Raw genomic sequence first — 20484 nt, 5'->3', positions numbered from 1 at the left:
CAGTGCCCCCCAGTCCCACAGCTCCCTCTCCAGCTCAGGGGTTTCTGATCCTGCCTTTGTCTCTCCAGGACCCTGCTAAGGAGACAGCCCTTTTCATTTTTTCATTAACCATATACCACACACACACGCACACACACACACATACACACATACTGACACTGTGCACAATTGGCTGTTCTCTCCTTCCTCTCAAATGTATAAAACACGATGATGATGAGATTTCACAGCGTCCTCCTCCCTTGGGTCTTTGCTGTTAAGCAGTTTTGAAGTACCCCCCCCCCTCCCCCCAACAACAGTTCAGTACAGTGACAAGTGCACCCCTGTGTGGACAGTTTTGATTTGATCACAGCAAATGCTAATGCTACATTATTATTGGCTTCAAACATTAATTTATAGCATAGATTTAATTCCAAATAAGAAATGTAAATCAATTAACACACCATAGACACCAAATCATCTCACATAGGTGCTGTCAGAGAGGAATCCGTTGCTCTGGGGGAAACTGAGCTGTGTGCATTTCATCAGTGATTCACTAGATGATGCTGTTACTCTTCTTCTGAGATCAGCTTCATCCGTCTCTTGAATTGACTCTGGTGAAAAATTCTCTCTATTTATCTCTTAGCTGCGAAACTGATAAACCAACAGCCTCGCAAACATCAGTATTTGTATAAAAGTATATTTTTAAGTGGCAGAGAATCTTATCAAAGTGTGTTTGTATTTTATTTTATCACATCCAGTTGCCTTTTTACTTTCCATTTCATATTAATTACAAAACATGCTTTGTTTTATCGAAGCGTCTCTAATGCAGAACATAATTTCACGTTGCGCTGTTGAAGTTGAAGCCGTGTCAGCCAGAGGCGGTGAAACAACTGGAGGTATATTTTCTTTGTTTTCTTTCATTTTATCAGAGGTGACCAAGTCTTGCTCAGAAAATGTCACAACAAATTAATTTGAACGAAGCACTTTGGCTCAACCAGAGGCATTATTAATTTGAGTCGAGAATGTAAATCAATTTACTGAAGGAGACTGATCTAATTGGAAAGAAATGTCTATTAAAAGATTAGTGAGGTTTATTGTCTCCAGTCTTTGTCATCATCCAATCCAACTAATGTTTTAATTTCCTTAATGTTATCATTTCTGATGTAATTGGTGCTTGGGTGCCTAACAGGTTTTCCAATTAAATGTTTGGTTTTGGGCAGTGACAATGTCATCTCGCACAGTGACAGGAAACAGAACGTTTATTATAAGTGGTACATGCTGTTTTGCACAGTACATTTATAGTGTCTTTGTTTTAAAGGAACATTGCAAGAATTGTTTTAAAGTTTCAGGAGTAAAATGTAAACCTGTAAACATAAAATAATCGTCCTGAAAATGTGATTATAGGCCGATGATTTACTGTTTTACCATTATGTGTATTCTAGGTGAAATACACAATTGACAGTTTGATTTGATTCATCACATTTAATCCACTGCTTATATTTTCTGGTTTAAGGCATCGGAAGCTTCTCATCTGTGACTTTTCTGACATCATCAAACTTGCGAGTTCATTTGTGCGTGTGTGTGAGATAGCGATAGGCTTGCTCTGAGCGGGTGCCTGGAAGAAAGAGCCAGTGGGTTTGTGGAATTTTGCTTCGGTGGCACAACTGCGATATGAGGTCACCTCGGGCATTAGTCATTAGGAGGGAATGCATTGTGGCTGTTTTTAAGACATGGCAGTTGTCCGCATCCGCAACAGCCACACAATGAATGCAGGCCTTAGAAAGTTGACTTGAATTGGCTTCGGTGAACAATGAGGACGGCATAGTTTACCAGCTGGCTGCTGGACGTGGATTAGAGGCACCTTAGGGGCTCAGCACTGGGACGCACTGTTTCCACAGGAGAGTAAAACATTTACAACCAGAGATAAAGCATTTACCTGCAGCATTTTGTTTCTTATGAACGTTTTTAAAATATCCTCATGTAGTTGTTTTTGCCAAAGAATAACCATAACACACCAAATACATGTATTTTATATTATAATTTAGTGCATCTTTAATTTCAATAATCATCCAGTACAATGTTTATAACTGAAATATCTGAAAATGATTGTTCTTTACACAACTTTTTATACATGATGGTAAAACTCATGACAGTCACTTGCATTATTCTCACATGCACATTCCGTCAAGCTCATAGTTTACAACAAATTCATAGAATATTATGAAACATACAACAGCAGCGCTTGTACATTTACACAACACACAAACACCTAAGAAAGAAGGAAAACAAAGTCTAATACCGTCGATAACTTCCAAAAAAACCCCTCTCTTCCAGCTCAATTAAATAAGGCCACACTACAAATGATTACACCGTTGTAAACAATTTTACACACCCACAAAATCAATAACTCTCTAAATGTGTTGAGGCAGATTATAAGAGGAAATACTAAACAATAGTGTAAACCACAGGAGCATTAATTTGAATCAATACCTGTGTATTGATAAAAGTAAAACGACAACATTTCAGACTATTAATCATTTTTTTCTTTTTTTTACAGATCAACAAAATAATCATTTCTTTAACATCTACATTTCACTTCACTAAAATGCACTACAACAAAATAATACTGTCAAGGGACTAACTTCAAATCTCGCCGAATTCCTTCACCTGTACATTTCTGCACTTGATGCCTATAAATAGGAAGATGTCTTGAACTCATCGGGGACGTCGCTGTCCAGTTTGCAGATCACCTTGTAAATAGCCTTCTTCCACGAGGGGTCCGAATCTTTGGCGGCGGAGACTGCGCTGTAAAACTCGTGCAGGGTGATTTCAGAAACCTCCAGGAATCTGTCTGGAACCTGGAGAAGAGATTTTTTTTTTTTTTAATGGAAGTCAATCAAGCTAGAAAATTATTCTATCAGAAAAAAAGATTACTTGTTACACACAGAGTGAAGCCATCTATCTTCGGCTTTCTCAAAGACAATAATATATGAAATGAAGACCTGTAGCGCAATTCTTCAAACACTCAAAGTGATGAAAGGGAGCGGATCTCTTTGTTCTCTGCACACACACAATAAATGCAAGGCAGCAGTCATTAACTCTCAATTATAGGCCTCTTTGATTAGCCAGTCTTGTTTTCCTGAAGTCGGAGTAACTGCTGGTGAGCTCTTTCTTCCCCGGGGTTCACTGTGAGGGATAAGTCAACAAAGCATGATCATGGATCCATTGGGAAAAATGGGAAGAAGCTCAGGATTGTGATTATGGTTAAAAACGTAAAGATAATGTGGTTGAAAAGGTTTAAGGTAGGGGTTAGGGTTAAATTAAATTAAATTAAATTAAAAGATCTCCTGTCATGTCAAGTCATGTTTACAACTTTAAGGTAAAGTATTATAAGGATTTTTCTATGATGTCAAATAAGGTTTTGAATTAATTTTGTTGGTTAAGGTTATAATCTGAGTTTGGGGTTAGGTGTGGTTGAAGTCAGGGTAAGAATCTGGGAGCTGTCCATATCAGACAGCTAGATTCATAATAACACACCAGCGAGTGAATAGATGCAAGGGATGCTGGGAGAAAAAAATGCCCTGCAGCCCTGGTTTCCCATCCACTGGCTGGTCCGTACTACAGTTGTTGGCATAAGTTATTTTTCTTTCCCCTCATCTCCTGACACAAAAGCATCCCTGGGAAAGGAATGTCTTGGTCCCAAGGTAAAGACAACGGTCCCGTCCCTTTCCCACCGAACGGCCTTCTCCCTCGGAATCCGCAGCGTCTTTCTCAGCATTCCGCATCAGTAGCAATCTCAGCCTCGCTCAGGCGTGCTGGTCCTCTAATCCTGAGTTGTTTTAGTGGGATTTTGCGGCTTCCTCTTCCCACAGTTTGATAAAGCATCACTCTGGAGTTTAGATAAAGGCTGTAAAGGCTGGCCAGCCACAGGTGCAGCACTGACACACAGGTCAGCACACAGACATACGTGACCGCAGCACATGCTGACAAGAACTCTGACATACTTTACCAGCTTAGTAACGGATGGGACGAATGCGTCAACACTAATGCTTTAAAATGAATGGTTTGGCCTTTCGGGAAATGTGCTTGTTGGCTTTCTGGTTGAGGATAAATATGAGGCTACAATCAGCAGCCAATTAGCTGAGCTTAGCATAATGACTGGATAGAGGGGGAAACATCTAGCAAGACCATAGACAGGTGAGGTGTTGGACTATGTCTTGGTTGTCCAGCTAGGAGGTAGTCTAGTACATAAGACTGTAAATGTACATTTAAGTTTATACGTGGACAAGATATCATTTCAATTAGAGATCTTACCAGTATGTGTCTTGTTGCTAGACTTTTTTTCCAGACTTTGTGCTAAGCTACGCTAAGCTAATTGGCTGCAGACTATTGGCTGACTCATGTCATCATAGCCATATTTGACAAAATGTTGAATATTTCCTTTAAGATTTTAGTTCTGGTCTTATGTAATAGAGAACTGAAGATATAATCTTCTACTTTGAGCTAACCTTGTTTATCTGATAAGAGCAAAAACCTCTTCAACAAAATCTAATGTTCAACTTTGTATTGATCAAACACTACAAAGTGGACCATGAGAGACAAATGACTGATGAGACACTTACATGGAAGTCATTGGCTTTGTTGTAGTGCATGTTCAGTGCCCGGAACAGTTCAGAGTCCCTGCTAACTGTGATGTCTTTGACCTCGCTGATGCCGTCGACGATGCACTGGCGGGCGAACTTCTCCATCTGGATGTAGTAGAACTCCCGGAAGTTGCTGAACCACTTGATCAGCTGAGAGGTGATGCAGCGGTTGAACTAGAGACGGAGAGAAAATAATACTAGATGTCAAACCGCTGACACAACTACAGCCGTGCCCCGACAACATCTGTGCAGCCAGCCTCTCCTTCGGCGTGGCTCGACCTTCGACCTCCCTGCAAAGAAGTCCTTAAAATTGAAGAACTCATTTCGAAAATAGTCAATGCAAGAATTCTTTGATTATAATTAAAATATTATTCTCCATCCTATTCATTTAAAGTGAAATTACCTTCTGATGCGCTGGCTTGAGAAACCTTTTCCATAATTGACTGTAAACCTGTACCTTCAAGGCAGAATGCCACCTAATGGCCTGTCACTCCACGCAACATTAATTGCTCTGATCCTTTCCCACCAATGTGCAGGATGAAAAAACATCTGTCGGGGCTGTGTGTTTCTAAACTCAGTCTTGACATTAGTCTTGTTATTCTATCTCATCATCCAGAAAGAAGGAAAAAAATGCCTTAGGGCTGGGCAAGCATCAAAGACGCTTCTTCTCTCTGGTGTGGTGGGTGAGAGAGCGGCGGCATAAAGACAGAAGGAAGCTTCCCTCTCATTGACTCGGGCTGATAGGATGGAATCAGACACTGGGATTAGGTGCTCTTTTGTCCAGTGATACTTCCCACCACAGGATTGTAAGCAAGGTGGAGACGTTCGCAGGGCTGTAGCATCCTCCCCCCCCTGACCCCGGGGGTCAAAGCAGATCGCGGGGCATGGGGCCCCCTGAACTGGCTTGGAGATCCAGGGGACAAGAGAGGAGAGGAGAGGTAGAGAGAAAGTGGAAAGGTATTTGGAGAATATTGAGAGAAACATGACAGGAGAGGTGAGTGGGAGCTTTTGCTACAAAAAGGGAAAAATGAAAAGCAATGAGGGATGAATAGGATGAATGAGAAGAGCTAACAACAGGATGCAGATAAGGAGACAAGAGAGAAGACAAAAAAAAGAGGAGACAGAAGAGGAGGCATGACACGAGACCAAGGCCAAAACACACAGGATGTTGTGTTTAGGGCCAGCTCCCCGCCGCCTGGTTGCAGCCGCACAAGTCTCTAATACCAACTCTCTGTTGACACTCAATAGCAATGCCTTTCCTACAGAGTCCTTTGTCACTCCATTTGCTGACTGGAGTGGCTTTTTTTAAAGAGAGAATGCCCCTGTATCTCCCTCTGCCCCCAGGACATACTAGCAGCTCAGTGGCTTTGTTATTTAAACCCTCTGCGTTTTTGTTTCTCTCCTCCGACACACTGCTGATTTTTCTGTCCCAAACACACACTGACAAGTAGACACCGGGGAGTGAAACGCAGGACAAACACATGGGCTGCTTTGTTTTACAGGTTAAAATAAAAAGTTCCTTTTTTTTTATTTATTTTTATTAAATGTAGAAAAATTTTATTACCTTGACATCAGGGAAGAAGGTTTTCAGCACGTTGGAGCTGGGGTAGCGGGTGTAGAAGAACATGAGCTTTGCCTTCTTCAGATGGCTCGGGGTGAGACCCTCCTGGATGTTCACATTTACGTTAAGGCCAAAAAAAAAAACACCCCAGACAATTAAATATAACACACAGCATACAGTTCTGTGCAAAGTGATAGCAGAGCAGAGTATTGTGTTGCCTCAATCTTCAGCTAAATTGAATTTCGCTAAAGAACAGCTCGGCATTAACCAGGGAGTCAATAATGACCCTAACATGTGCTTATTGGCAAAACAGAATTACGAATTAGATTAGGGATTTTTAATTAGAGAGCGGGGCACTTCATGCCTGCCGGTTAAGACAGCTTGTTTGAAATGTTTTGAAAAAGGGAGCTGATTTGTTGATATAATAAAGTCGATTTACAAGACAATAAATTATGCTATGTATTTTTTTCCTACAGAAATACGCAGCAAATATTTCTGTTAAAAGTTACTCATATATATATATTCCAATAGGTTATGTGATATATTTAAAATAATTTTAAATGCCATAAAAAAACATCACATTTACTATTCGATCAACAACATATATTTCCTTTATTATAAATATTAATACATGTGATTCTTTCTCAAGTTCTCCCCCCCGTGGCAATGAAGATGCTCAGGAGCATTTCCTCTGTAGTCCATCACAACGCCTTAGGTCATAATATTTCCTTATCGGGTCACCACGCCATACATTTATTAAGGAACGCTAGCTTTGAAATAAAGAAGTTGGAATGAAAGATTGATGTGGTATTGTTCAAAGAGAGGCAGAGCTCTTTGCACAGTAAAGACAAAGCAAATCCTGAGAGGTGCCACGTTTTATTCCTCTCTAATGCCTTTGCGACGAGAGGATACAGAAAAACTGAAATCTGTTTTTAGAATATATTGATTGTGGACTCCAGCGGGGGAAAAAATTAACTAATTTAACTTTCTAAGCAATGATAACATTTCTTCCCCACTGTGATCAACTTTGCCATGTGAGTGATTTTCTTTATGCTCCTGCGAGGTAGATACACCATCATCTTGCACTCTATTTTAATCATGTACATTCTGACAAAGGTATCCAACAACAAATGCTCAAGACAAGAGCTCAAGTGTTGTGGTGGGGAAGCACTTGTATTTTCCACCGGCACTCAGATGTGACCTTTTAGATGCACCCCTATCACTCTGATGATGGAGAAATAGATCCTGCACCTTTTCAAGTCAGGAAAAAAAGGACGCTTCCTGAAACAGAAACCAATGCTTTCTCTGCCTTTGAAAAATTGGCTTTTGTTCCTGGCAATTCTTATCAAAGCCTTGTATTCCTTTTTATTTGTCTTTTTCTAGACTTAAAGTCATTACTCTGCTCAGATTAAAGAAGATGCTGTAATTTTCTGTGGGGTTACCGAGATCAAAGATAAAATTCTCCTTGAAGTTTGTTACTGGAACTGGCCATGTTGCAATGAACCTCAACCAGCCATTGTTCAAATAGCAGAGCTGAAATATAGGGAGGAAATACAAGGTAAATACAGCGTAGATATTATAGATCTTATAAAGCCTACCACTCTTTATTTTGTGATGTTTGAATTCAGTTTCTATGCCAATTTATTGATAAATTTAAGCCAATGAGTGAAATGAAATAAAAAATAAATGTGTGATTTCATTTTTAGCTGTTTTATAATTAAATGCTAGATTCGAGGATTTGTGTTCTTTCAGTGTACATATCTGGGAATCTGATTAAAACCCCTCACAGAGGAATTTTGTTTTTTTTATTCTTAAAAACTTTTTTCTCTTTCTTCCACGGTGTGATAGAGGACTATTTTTAACATTTCACTGTTTTTTACCTGGGGAGTAATAATGGATCTTGTTGAAAAATTAAAGGAGCTAATGACTGTTGGCCCAAGAGGTTTGTGCTCTTGTGCCTTCTAGTTATAGTAAGTTTTTAACAACAATAATAAACAACCATGGTTTTTTCTTTTTTTTGCAAAGGCAAGGACACTTGCAAAACAAACTTTTTCATTCATTCAACTGAAAGGATATGTTGAGAGACATGTAGGGGTTTCGTTCAGCCATGCTCTGCAGATCATTGCACTCGATCTTGACGTGAGGGAGACACAGACTGTCGACCGTCACTGCCCCCAGGGCGGAGGGGCGAGGGTGGTGGCCCAGGTGGCTGGAGGTCACCTTGGACCTCATGGTGAGGGTTTCCCAGGGCAGGTCCACTGAGTCTGGGGAGTTCCTGTCCATTGACGGGGGCATGCAGGGCAGAGCCCCAAAGCTGGAATGGGGCCCGTACTTGAGGAGGTGCTCGAGGATCTGGCTGTCGTGCAGCGGGGTGCTGTAATTGAACTGAAATGGTGTCTGGTGCACAGGGTAGGGCCTCTTCACTGTTTGGGTTACCGAGCTCATGGGGGTCACTGGCGGCTTGCGGACCACCAGTGACAGAGCCTCTGTCTGGTCCTGTGGGCTTTGAGCTGCAGAGCTTTTGTAGTACTCCAAGGAACGGGGTTTGACGGCTGCCTCCTCAGACTGGGGCTGATCATGGGTGGAGCTGGCCTGCTGGCTCTTCCTGTCTGTGCCCACACTCATCGGCATCTCCGGAGACGAGCACATGCACGGCTGAGGGGAGAAGTCCAGCCCTGTGGAGGACGTCTTCTTGAACACCCTGTCCACACACTCGTTTACAGCCCGGGAGAGCTCCTGCTTCAGGGCGTCCTGTAGGTTCAGATTTTCTCTCGGTTGAGCCAGATGACCGGTCGCTTTCATTCGGTCTTTACACTCTGCTGTCATCATCCTGCTGTTCCTCATCTCAAAATCCTCTTCAGCATCATGCTCTGTGTCTTCTCTGTGGTCATGTTCAGGATCGTCCCGGTTGTAAACTTGAAGGAACTTCTCCTGGAGTTGACGCAGGAGCCTCTGCATGCTGTGGAGCTGCTCCTTCAGCTTGTGACACTCCTCGTCCTTGGTGTTACAGTTGTCACCACTGCTGCTCCCAGGTCGTCTGTTCGCCGGTCCTCCGACACTGTGCTCCTGGTGCTGAGGCAACCTCTGTTTGCGTTTGTTCTCCCTGTAGACGTCCCTGGCCTCCCTGGTGTCTCTGACCTCTGCATCTGACCTCTCGCTGTCTCCGTGCTGCTTGCTGTTTGGAGAGCCAGCCATTACCCTGATGATGTTCTCCACTCTGGCTCTCTTGGCCTGCAGGTGGTCGGCCATGGGATGCTCACCGTCCAGACTGGTTCCTGTGGAGATGTGACCAGTGGGGGACGTGGCTTCCACCGTGCTGTCCTTAGAGGAGACGCTGCTCTGGTCTTCCTGGCCGGAGTCAGCAGCGGTGGAGCCCGAAAGGTAGAAATGGCTTTCATCCAGTGCCCTCTTGCTGTGGATTGTCTTGCGAAGGAGCTGAGAGATGATGGAGCTGTTGGAGTATGAGGCCAAAGGTTCGTCATACATGTTTCTGCGGAAGCAAGGCAACATGACATCAGGTTTGTCGTCCTCCATGCAGCCTTCACTGGAGCTGTGCATGCTCTGGTCCGGGAGACTGAGGTTCATGCTCACTGGGGCGTCAGCAACGCACGGTGATGAGTGTGAGTTCAGGAAAAAGGAAGGAATCTGAAAACACAGACACGTTTACCACATTAAATGTTGATTAATAATAAAGAACAAAACACATTTTACAAAATTAGATTTAAAAAACGTAAGGCAACAAATTGTTGTTAATCATGTATATGTCATTATCCTATATTGCTTTTTTATATAAAAAAACACATCTTAAGATTTTTTTCTGTCTATGCCTGTTCAACAATAATATTATAGTAAACAGCTGTGAGAAAAGCCTGTCGTCTCTCTTTATACTTTGGATGGAGAGAAAAGATAAAGTATATACATTTTTTAAATAATCAAATTCATCTATAAAACAGAACTTACAGGTGTAGTTATGTCATGTTATTCATAACCCATGAAATTAGTCTTTAACTTAAACTTAAATTATATTGACCACAACAATTTACTGGTTTTACCGTTATATATGAGTGTATTTCACTTTGCAAACTCCACAGTTCTGTTAAGAAATTAAATAAACATCCATCATTGATCTTAAGCAACATGAGAGTGCATTCATTTGCATTGTGTCATGTGTTAATTCTAAGAATAAAAAAGAACAACTGTGATGAAGAACCTGGTAAATTTCAGCAAAGCCATCGCTCTCGCACGAGACACGGCTCTGTGTGTTCATGCTTTCATCTTTAGGAAAAAGCAAGAGTAAAAGATCAATCGACTTAGTCTGCTAACTAATTCCTCCTCGATATGTTTGTTTAATAAAAAATGTTTATCCAAAAACACAAATTTAATTATTTAAATTATATATGTGCATGTGAGACAGGTGGACTTTCTAGGAGCACAACTTAACTTATATTTCTACATTTGAAGATAGTCATTTATGTAACCTATATAAGTCCAACTTAGGTTTCTAAAATAAATTAGCATTCCATCAGCAAGACCAAGAACAATTTAACATCATTTGAATCTCCTGCATTTTTGAACACGGCAGTTATTTTGGTTACCTTTACTCTTTACAGAACATACAATTCACAGAGAAAACTGTAAGTCTAATATTTGAAACTAAGTGAAGGCACAGAGCACTTTTCTATTACAAAGAAACTCTAAGTAATTGTTTTAAGGAAACCAAATGTATTTTTGACCGGCACATGAAACATTCACTAAACAATCCTAAAAAAGAAGTCATTCACCAAAAACTCACCAAGCTGTCAGTTGCGCTAGAAGCACGCGTAAAAGGTTCAAATCACCAAGTAGACATGAAGACTCACTAAAGTGAAGTGATGAGCTGGGTATGCAGACACACACGTTGTCACACTCCCACAGGGCTGCAGTCTGACCACTCCTCACACACACACACACTGACACACGCTCTCTCACACACACACACACACACAGAGTGGCGGTGCTGGGATCTTACCTGTTGCGCTGGGTCGTGGTGCGGAGCGGAGGATGGCCTGTGCGCACTGAGGGGTGGACGGTCGGAGCGCATCAGAGACACACGATGAATCAAAGTGAGCCGGGGCGTGGCCATGTTCCAACCCTGTGGTCATATGGACTCAGCAGGAGCCATATCTGACAGAGGAAAGTATCTGTAGGATCATTCAGTCACCGTGCCTCCACAGCACATTGGATTGGAAGAACACTGAAATAACTGTTGCAATTTTGTGATTCTATACCTTCAAATTAATTTGGTCTGGGAAAAAAACAGAACAACTATATAATCCAACACAATTTGCTCCCAAAGGACAACTGACTGATCAATAGGTCATAGACACACACAAGCATAAATCTAAATATATGACTATTCTATTCTATTCCATTCTTTTATTTTCTATTCCACTATAATGTATTATATTGTAGTTTAATTGATTCTATTCTTTTTATATTATATTCTACAAAAATGTATTCTATTCTATGTTTTTATCGAGCTACTTGTAGGCATTCGGCACATGTGAAATTATCCATATCTCCTGTCCTCTCCTGTCCTCTTCTGTCCTCTCCTCTCCTCTCCTCTCCTCTCCTCTCCTCTCCTCTCCTCTCCTCTCCTCTCCTCTCCTCTCCTCTCTCCGATGTTTCTATATGGAATGTAAGCCGTAGGTTTCCTGTATATAGTTATACTTTATTTGCAGAGCACCCAACAGATTGTAGTGAGGAGGAGCAGAGGAGCAGAAGATCAGTACGGATCAGGGGCCGACCACCCTAATTCCTCCCCCTCTGCTCCCCCCTCCGCTTGGAGCACTTGGTTTCTCCCACTCCACTTCCTCGTGTTTCTCCTGTCCATACGACCCGCAGCTTCCTCTTCGCGGACAGGCTGCTGTCACACAGCCACCATGTTGTCCCAGTCCCGGTGTCTCACCAGGAATTTCGGCCGCTCCCTTTGTGCCCTCCGCCAGGTAGGCACCGAGCAGACCGACGCGGGTTAAAGGCTGCGGGTTAAACTCCTGTCCCTCTGCCGCTGTCAGAGCTAGCGTTAGCATTAGCCAGCTGGCTGCTGTAGGCCGCGGTCAGGCCGTAACATTGTGAGCCAAGGGCAGTCTGACACTTCCCAACACAAGTCCCTGCTATGGCCCGTGTTCACGGCTACAGCAGGGCCTTTGTTTTCCACGTGTCTCACATTGTGACACTACTGTTAAAGGTTCAACCTAAGCAGAGAGACCCCCCGAGAGATGTTCGTTTTACTTGACGCAAACTTATCTAGTGACATTAAGCCACCTAGCCAGAACATGCTAGCCACGCCAAGCTAAATGTATGGGAAGCTAAACTAGCTGCAGTTAGCTGTCATGCTGAGGTCATATTATGGTTTATGGGAGAAGTGACACCCAGTTTAGCTAATTTGTGTAACTTGAGTGTTAAATTTGTCTTTCAGACTTTCTATAGTCGTTTAAAATCTAATTCTGTAAAGTAAAAAGTCTGTAGAGCTCATTTTTTTAATTGTCAACAACCTGTAATGCAGTTTTTAAATACGCTCCACAGACTCACACAATCACAACATACACATGAATACAGATAAACATATTAATGTGCATTTGCTGGGTTAGTTGCCATGTGAACCCACAAGCTACCTGTTAGATAGTTTTATGGATAATGTGAAAGGTCATCGTCTAATACTGAGAACTGACACTTCTACCGACACCACTGATTTCTTTACCTATTGATTACTCTGCTGTCACTAATGAATAATCTCCACTGTCAACTATTGTCTGTATGAGCCTTGTTATTATCTTCATGTCTTCCTTAACCAACTTATAGACATATTCTTGCAGACATAACTGATAAATCATTTCAAAGGTTAATATTTGACTGTCTCTTCACAGGGGAATAATGCATTGGCTCGTCGAGCTTCCTCAGGTATTTGTGCTGACTGTTCAAGTCTTTAATCCAAATCTTAGCTTTTTTAAAGTCCTGCTGCAAGAAGTTATTTATAAGCTTCTCTTGTCCTTCCCCCAACAGCTCTGTCAGCAAGCCATTCTGTCACCTTCAACAACACTGTGTAAGTACATCCAAGCATCTGCCTTTTCTCTTGAGAAAAGGATATTTACTGCCAAATTGCAAGCACGTAATCACACCACAAGTATATGATGATGAAGAAGTAGTTGTTTTATTGACGGTGGTCACCACAGATAGTGTCATAACTCTGCCACGCATATACTGTCATAAATGTGTTTTCCAATTGTCATCAGTTCCTAACCAATACATTAGCTGGCTGAAAGTTTATGGGTAAACTGTGCGCTATCAACCTCAATAAAATGTATTTTTTTTAAGGGTTTGATAAACATCTTATCCCAAATTTTATTCTATATATTTTGTTATCGAGTATGTTTTACTCCCTATTATTGTTATCAGCCTCTAATTATCAGTATCTGTCTGTCAGCCAAAAGTTAATAAAACGATGAATCAGAAATGCTTTTTTACCTACATACAATCCAAATGAAAAGCCAGCCTGATTAAACATTTTTATTTCAGAAAATCGGATCCCCGATCCAGCATCTTCCAAATCCAGTACTTCAGGACATCTGTAGCCTACAGTATGTTTTACCCTGTATGACTCTTTTTAACACCTGTGCGGATATGCGGCACAGAACCTGATGTGTGGAGGACTTCATTTCATTTGACTTGTCTTTGCTCTCCAGGGGATGAAGTTGTCACAGTCAAGACCCCTGCCTTTGCAGAATCTGTCACAGAAGGGGATGTAAGGTGGGAAAAAGGTAACTCAATTAGTCTCATCTGATAAAACACTGGTCATAGTACAACCAGAGTCAACAGACGGTTGTAATGAGATGCTAAAACCACTTTTTTGTCCCCTGCAGCTGTTGGAGACTCAGTCTCAGAGGATGAGGTGGTGTGTGAAATTGAGACAGATAAGGTACATTTTATTAAATCTTAGTCAAAGGGTTGCTATAGGTCCTTAAAAAAAAGGCATTGAAAGTTTTTGAAAACAGACATCTAGTCCTCTCCAGAAATTAGTTTTTGTCATACACTGAAGTGGCTTAGGTTTAAAACCAAAGATGAATGAGATAATTATTTTCTGGTATTAACATTGTGTTTGTTGCAGTTGTTTGACTTCAAAGATGTCTTATTGGTATTGAGAATAGCAACCTTCAAGTGTATAACCAGGTTTTATCATCGAAATTATATTGTAAATAACTTATCCTAGTTTGGCTGATAATGGTAATGAAATGATGGTATCATATGTGAGTATAAGTGGCATCATGAAGAAGTTCCAATGTAGTCAGAAAATAACATGTGTTTTTCAAGTTATCTCTTATTCCTATTTTCACAACCTAAAGCTTATGTCATTTATGATCACATGGTAGGAACGATGTCATTATTTCAATATTAGACAGTGATGTCATTGTTTTGCATTTACTTGAAACCAATAATATAAGATGCACAAGCTACATCTTATTTACAATAAACAATCGTTATTTAATTACAGCTTGATCATTATTTTTACATTGTTGGAAATTGTGAACAAATTGTGCATTATTATCATTGGCATTATTTCAAGATAAACAATATAGCATCAGTAACACATTGTTGTTGATTGCTTTTTGTAGGGCCATTGAATTTGTGTTAATTGTGCCTGGAAAGTCTTTGAAAAGTCCTTGGGTTTAATGCTTAAGAAGCTGTGGGAACCCTGTGTACAGATTTCACGTTATTATGGAGTATGTTGCACAACAAGAATGAGATAACAAGGGCTTGTTGCCTTTTCCCTGATATTTAATATTCAGCTTAAACATAAAATCCTGGCAATATGGTTTTAGATTTCTTTAAATTTGAATTCATACATTAATTTGTTACAAACATGAGAAATTTAGATATGACCTGTACATTTTCACTTCTCTTATTTAAACTGGTTGTTTTGCCTGTCATCAGACCTCAGTGCAGGTTCCCGCTCCTGCTGCTGGAGTGATTGAGGAGCTTCTGATTCCTGATGGAGAGAAAGTCGAGGCTGGAACTCCTCTTTTCAAGCTTAGAAAAGGAGGTCTGTATAATCCAGGAGTTGTACTGAAATATTTGTTATTAACATGGTATAGTCTAGTTAATGAGATAATTAATTAATTTATTGACATTTTAATGTTGTAACCAATCACCGCTGTGTCTTAAGCCGTTGCTCCTAAGGCTGCAGAAGCTCCGAAAGCAGAGGCTCCGGCCGCTGCTGCCCCTCCACCACCTTCTGCTGCTGCGCCTCCCCCTCCTCCCTCGGCTGTGGGCCCCATTCCCACAACTATGCCCCCTGTGCCACCTGTGCCAGCACATGCTATGGACATCAAACCAGGTTAGTTTTCATCAGACAGACTGTCTGTGTCATGTGAGAAGTGTTTTGCTTGACATCTGTGCTCCCGACCTCAAGCCTACATGGTTAATCATTGTTTGGCTTTTCTGTAAACACTGGCCTTAACCAGTTTCACTAAACTGACAAATAGAGGTTCTGACTACTTCTTCATTTATTTTTTGGAAGTTTCAGCCATCAAGCCCACAGCTGCTCATGCAGCACCAGTGGCCCAAGCAGAGGGCGGAGCTAAAGGAGCCAGGACAGAGAGCAGGGTAAAGTCCAAAAGTCATTATTGGGGCGGGGTCCTGATTGCTTTTATATTTATTTATTGGTCCATTAAAGTAAGAGTAACTGTTTACTGAGACTGGTATTTGTATTAATTCAATTTTTTTTATGATTTAAGGTCAAGATGAACCGCATGAGACTAAGAATTGCCCAGAGACTGAAGGAAGCCCAAAACACCTGTGCTATGTTGACAACGTTTAATGAGGTCGACATGCGGTAGGAAACTCTAACTTGGTCAACCTACATTATTGAGCCCTCAGACACATATCTAATCTGCTCTATTACCCATAGACATGTTTGATAGTTTATATTCTCATGCAGTAACAGCTTAGTATACATACAGTACATATAGTGTTGGTATATCTCTGTCAAGCTCAAGGCTCAAACAACACTTGCACAAATTGTTATAGATTGAAATCTGTCCAATCGGAAAAGCTTTTTGAAACCTGATATCCTTTTAAACACTGGAATGTAAATATTTGGTCGTAATGCCATCTAAAACGAAGATAAGAATTGTTAAAACAGGTTTTATTAATTTACAAGGAAATGTTATTGTCTGCACTTGCCCCCTGTGCTGAAGAGGACACTTTGAGGATTTCTTTCCCCCGCAAATGTGTGGTGTCCGCTTTCAGCTATTCAGGGTTTTCTATGTATCCTAATTGGATTGACATTGACGCTCTGGAGGAAGACTTCCCAGGCTAGGGCTCATCTGGAGCCGAAGGAGCTAGTCAGAGCAGGAGGCCGGAGCATCTGCGGGGGCCCACAGAGACCTGCGCTCTGAGTGGAAGAGCTGCCTCAACCGATATGGGCTTTTATGACAGCCCAATAAGATTTACAGGCCCTAGAAAGTGAAGATTTTTATCGCTTCTTCTCTCCTTTCTCGGAGAGTCTGTGTCTTGGGAGTGGCTAATTATGTTAGTGGAGAAATCCTAGAGCTACAACAGGGTTAGAGACAGGAAAACAAACAATTAAAAAGAGAGATACAAGAGAAAAATGAGCAACGGTGAAACGATTAGCTGTCCAATTTCAGTAGCTTTAATTCACCGTGATCTATCAAAAAGCAAACATACATGATAGCTTCCAGGATTTTGTCAGATTTGTGATGTCTATCTTTCATAACGTGGTTACAATTTTACAATTTTGGTATCTAATTATTTTGTCTTCAAATTTGTGTTCACTTTATTAGTGAGGGTCATGGGTTGTGCACTTAAAAACAACAAACTAGTAAAACAACTTTATAATGGTCACTATATTAAAAAGCATTGGTGTTACTTCTGAACAAGTTCCCTTCACTTCCATGTAGCGCACACGCTATCGGCCTGTAGGATGATAGTGAATCAGAGCCACAGCTATGAAAGACAACTCAACTTAAGCAAATAATAAAATAAATTAGCTATTGTTGAATCTAAAACTAGAAGTAGAGTACATACCTCCAACAGTCCCCTTATCAAACTACATTTGAATTCACTAGATATGGATATTTATTCAGATCTGCAACAAATTCCTCATATGATTTTTATTTTATTCCCCTCAACATCCCTGATTTAATTAGGATCCACTTATGCTAACATATTATACAGTTTAAAAAAAGTGGCTAACTCAAAAGAAGGACAAATTCTTAATCTGCCCTCTGAGATTGGGTTATTTCCTGATCCATACACCAATTTTAGTGGTAATCTGTCCAACTGACTCAACCTAGAACATACATAAAATACCCCATGATTTAGAACCACCATATGTTTTCTCTTAATTTCTTGGGAATGCACCGAATCCACTATCTTATAGGCTTCAACCTTTGCCTGTTGCTTTTCTACTAAGTAGCAAATTGATCTGAATATTTTTCTGTTTCCTTGCAGCAACATCTCAGAGATGAGGACCTCTTACAAAGATGCCTTCCTGAAAAAGCACAACATCAAGTTGGGCTTCATGTCGGCATTTGTGAAGGCTGCTGCCTACGCTCTGGCTGATCAGCCTGCTGTCAATGCTGGTATGGCTTTCTTTGTGGTATCTGTTCGGCTGTCGTCTTTGCATGTTGGTCACTGCAAGTGTGTGTGGTGAATAGTTTTAAGTTTCGGTATCGTTCACTGCCAAACCTCAAAACTCATCACTTACTTATTTACTGCTCTTATACCAGCCTGACCTATTTAGAGAGACCACAATGAAGCAGGAGGGGTCTCTCTAAATAGGTCAGGCTGGTTGAAGGTCAGTAAATAGGTTAGTTAGTTATTCTCTGGCGTTTGAAAATCTAAAATCTGTTTTAGATTTGGTTTATGTTCCTTGTTCCTGGCACATAAGAGCAATTATATTTGAGAAAAGGTAATTAATCTTTGTGATAAATTAAGTGATAACGAACTATTTTAATCTGTATTCTTCCAGTTTACAATATTTCTACTCTTTGTGTGTGTGCAGTAATTGATGACACAACCAAAGAGATTGTGTACAGGGACTACGTCGACATCAGTGTGGCTGTGTCCACACCAAAGGTAAGTCAGGTGGATAATGTTGTAACACTGAGTGGAAGAGCTTGACAGCCCACTCGTCTCGAATGTAAAGGAGGGAAAACTGAATCATGTGACTTCTCTCTCAGGGTCTGGTGGTCCCTGTGATCCGGAACGTGGGGGGAATGAATTTTGCAGACATTGAGAAAACCATCAATTTGTTGGGAGAAAAGGTAATATATCCTATCATTTAATGTTCTGTCAATTCTTCTTGGTTTTCCTTAACATGTGACCAGCACTAATTGTGATTGTGTGATTGTGTCTTGTAGGCTCGTAAGAATGAGCTGGCTGTTGAGGACATGGATGGAGGAACCTTCACCATCAGTAACGGTGGCGTGTTTGGGTCCATGTTCGGGACGCCCATTATCAACCCACCACAGTCCGCTATTTTAGGCATGCATGGCATCTTTGACAGGCCTGTGGCAGTCAATGGCAAGGTATGTTTCCTAAATGCTAAACATTTAAATACGCAATGGTGTTCAAAAAAGGCCACAATGTTCTTAGAAGTAGAATAGCCGCACACAGATTCAGGTCAAAACTGATTGGAAATGAAGTAGCAGTGATTCAGTTGATACATTTTATCTGAATATGACAAAAGAAGTGTATTGAACCAATGGACCAAAATTTAGTTCCAGCCAAAGAGGCGGTCTGGATCAAACTGAACCAGTTAGTTTGCAATTTGAAAGATCGAGGGATAATTTAGTCTTTTGGACCAACTGCAGAAATTTGAGACTTCTTTAAACAACAGAACAGGAAACAGAAGCAGAAGTCTCACTGGTCTTCAGAAACTGAGATTTCCTGGGTCAGAGGAGGCTCCTGAAGTTGTTGGTACTGGCAGTAACACCATAATGACATGACAGTGTTGACGAAATGAACCAGCTCATTCATTTTCTCCATTCAAATGGAAAAACTGCTGCTACGTTAGAAGTGAGAATCAGGTCTTCTTTTGTTTTTTTTCAAGGAAAGTGTTCCTGCTTGTGGTGGCTGCAAATTCAGGGATGTAATTAAGCAGCAAGTTGGACATATTGAAGAGGGGTCTTATCTTTATTTTCATGAAAATTTGCCATTGAGAGAATGAACAATAGATTAGACCTGCAGGTTTATTTTCATTATCGATTAATCATTAATTTAAAAATAGTTGCCAATTATTTTCTAACTTTGAATAATTCACTTATCATTGAGCTGTACAATAGATGTTTATCAAATCAAGCTTGTTTATTTATCGTCTTTGTGAAGCTAATAGAAATAGAAAGGAATTTGTCTCTGTGATGTGTCCCTTGTGCAGGTGGAGATCCGTCCCATGATGTACGTCGCCCTGACGTACGATCATCGTCTGATTGACGGAAGAGAGGCCGTCACTTTCCTGCGCAAGATCAAGTCGGTGGTGGAGGACCCCAGGGTGCTGCTCCTTGACATGTGAACCCCTGTGAACTCCAGGCCCAACCAAACAAACCACCCTACAACAGTGGCTGTTCTCACCTGATGAACATTACCATAAACTGCAGATGATGTATTGTTGTGTTGGTTAAATATAGAAGAGAGAAACAGTTGGGTCGTGCGATGGACATTTTGTAAGACTGGCAGTGATTATAATGTTGGTGCTGCTGAGGATAATGTCAGGGTCGGGTTTCTGTGGTGCTGGTGTCTAGATCAAAAAGAAAAGGATGTTCGATAACACATGTGAGCTGTATGTCATTTTCTACATTCAACTAAATGAAATGTCACCATATTGTGAGATGAATGGCAAATATAGTTCAAACTGCATAGTGTCATTTCATAATTTTGGTTGAGAGAACTATGAGCACATATTTGGGCTTTAAACAAAGAAACACTTGCTGAAAATGTCAGAAGTGACAAATCCTCCTGAGAGTTGACGCCATCTGTTTTGCAAACACGAGGAAAGATCTTTTAATGCTGTGTAAGAAAGACTATTTAAGAAAAAATAAAGTTTTAAACAATAAAAACTGCATTACTCACCTGTAGGTATTGTCTTGGACTTCTTCTGTGCTCTCATTGAGTTTCGGTAAATACATTTATAAGACTTTTTTTTTAACCAATGACTTGAGTTTTTAACAAAAAACATAAATATACAATGTATTTTACCATATCCTTGTTTTTCTACAATATTTGATGGCTGACAGTCCAATAATC

General features: G+C 40.8%; 2 protein-coding genes across 2 annotated transcripts; one reads left to right on the top strand and one right to left on the bottom strand.

The window, feature by feature from the left end:
- Nucleotides 1-2002: 2002 nt before the first annotated feature.
- Nucleotides 2003-9816, bottom strand: prox2 (prospero homeobox 2). The gene is made up of 4 exons (XM_062397793.1): nucleotides 8260-9816; nucleotides 6187-6294; nucleotides 4602-4796; nucleotides 2003-2837 (listed from the first exon to the last, which is right to left on the bottom strand). Exons 1-4 carry the CDS (start codon nucleotides 9766-9768, stop codon nucleotides 2670-2672), a joined length of 1980 nt encoding a protein of 659 aa, XP_062253777.1. The 5' UTR covers nucleotides 9769-9816; the 3' UTR covers nucleotides 2003-2669.
- Nucleotides 9817-12037: 2221 nt separating this feature from the next.
- dlst (dihydrolipoamide S-succinyltransferase) lies at nucleotides 12038-20315 on the top strand. Its single transcript, XM_062397097.1, has 15 exons — nucleotides 12038-12167; nucleotides 13089-13122; nucleotides 13225-13264; nucleotides 13738-13799; nucleotides 13905-13979; nucleotides 14082-14137; nucleotides 15151-15259; nucleotides 15383-15553; nucleotides 15737-15822; nucleotides 15954-16051; nucleotides 17692-17822; nucleotides 18245-18318; nucleotides 18423-18506; nucleotides 18603-18770; nucleotides 19619-20315. The coding sequence occupies exons 1-15, from the start codon at nucleotides 12105-12107 to the stop codon at nucleotides 19751-19753; spliced, it is 1386 nt and encodes a 461-aa protein (XP_062253081.1). The 5' UTR covers nucleotides 12038-12104; the 3' UTR covers nucleotides 19754-20315.
- The last annotated feature ends 169 nt before the right edge of the window (nucleotides 20316-20484 follow it).

This window comes from Platichthys flesus, chromosome 10 (assembly GCF_949316205.1).
Source record: "Platichthys flesus chromosome 10, fPlaFle2.1, whole genome shotgun sequence".
Classification (NCBI taxonomy): Eukaryota; Metazoa; Chordata; class Actinopteri; order Pleuronectiformes; family Pleuronectidae; genus Platichthys; species Platichthys flesus.
The sequence above is the reverse complement of the archived record's forward strand: the minus strand, read 5'-3'. Positions and strand labels throughout refer to the sequence as shown.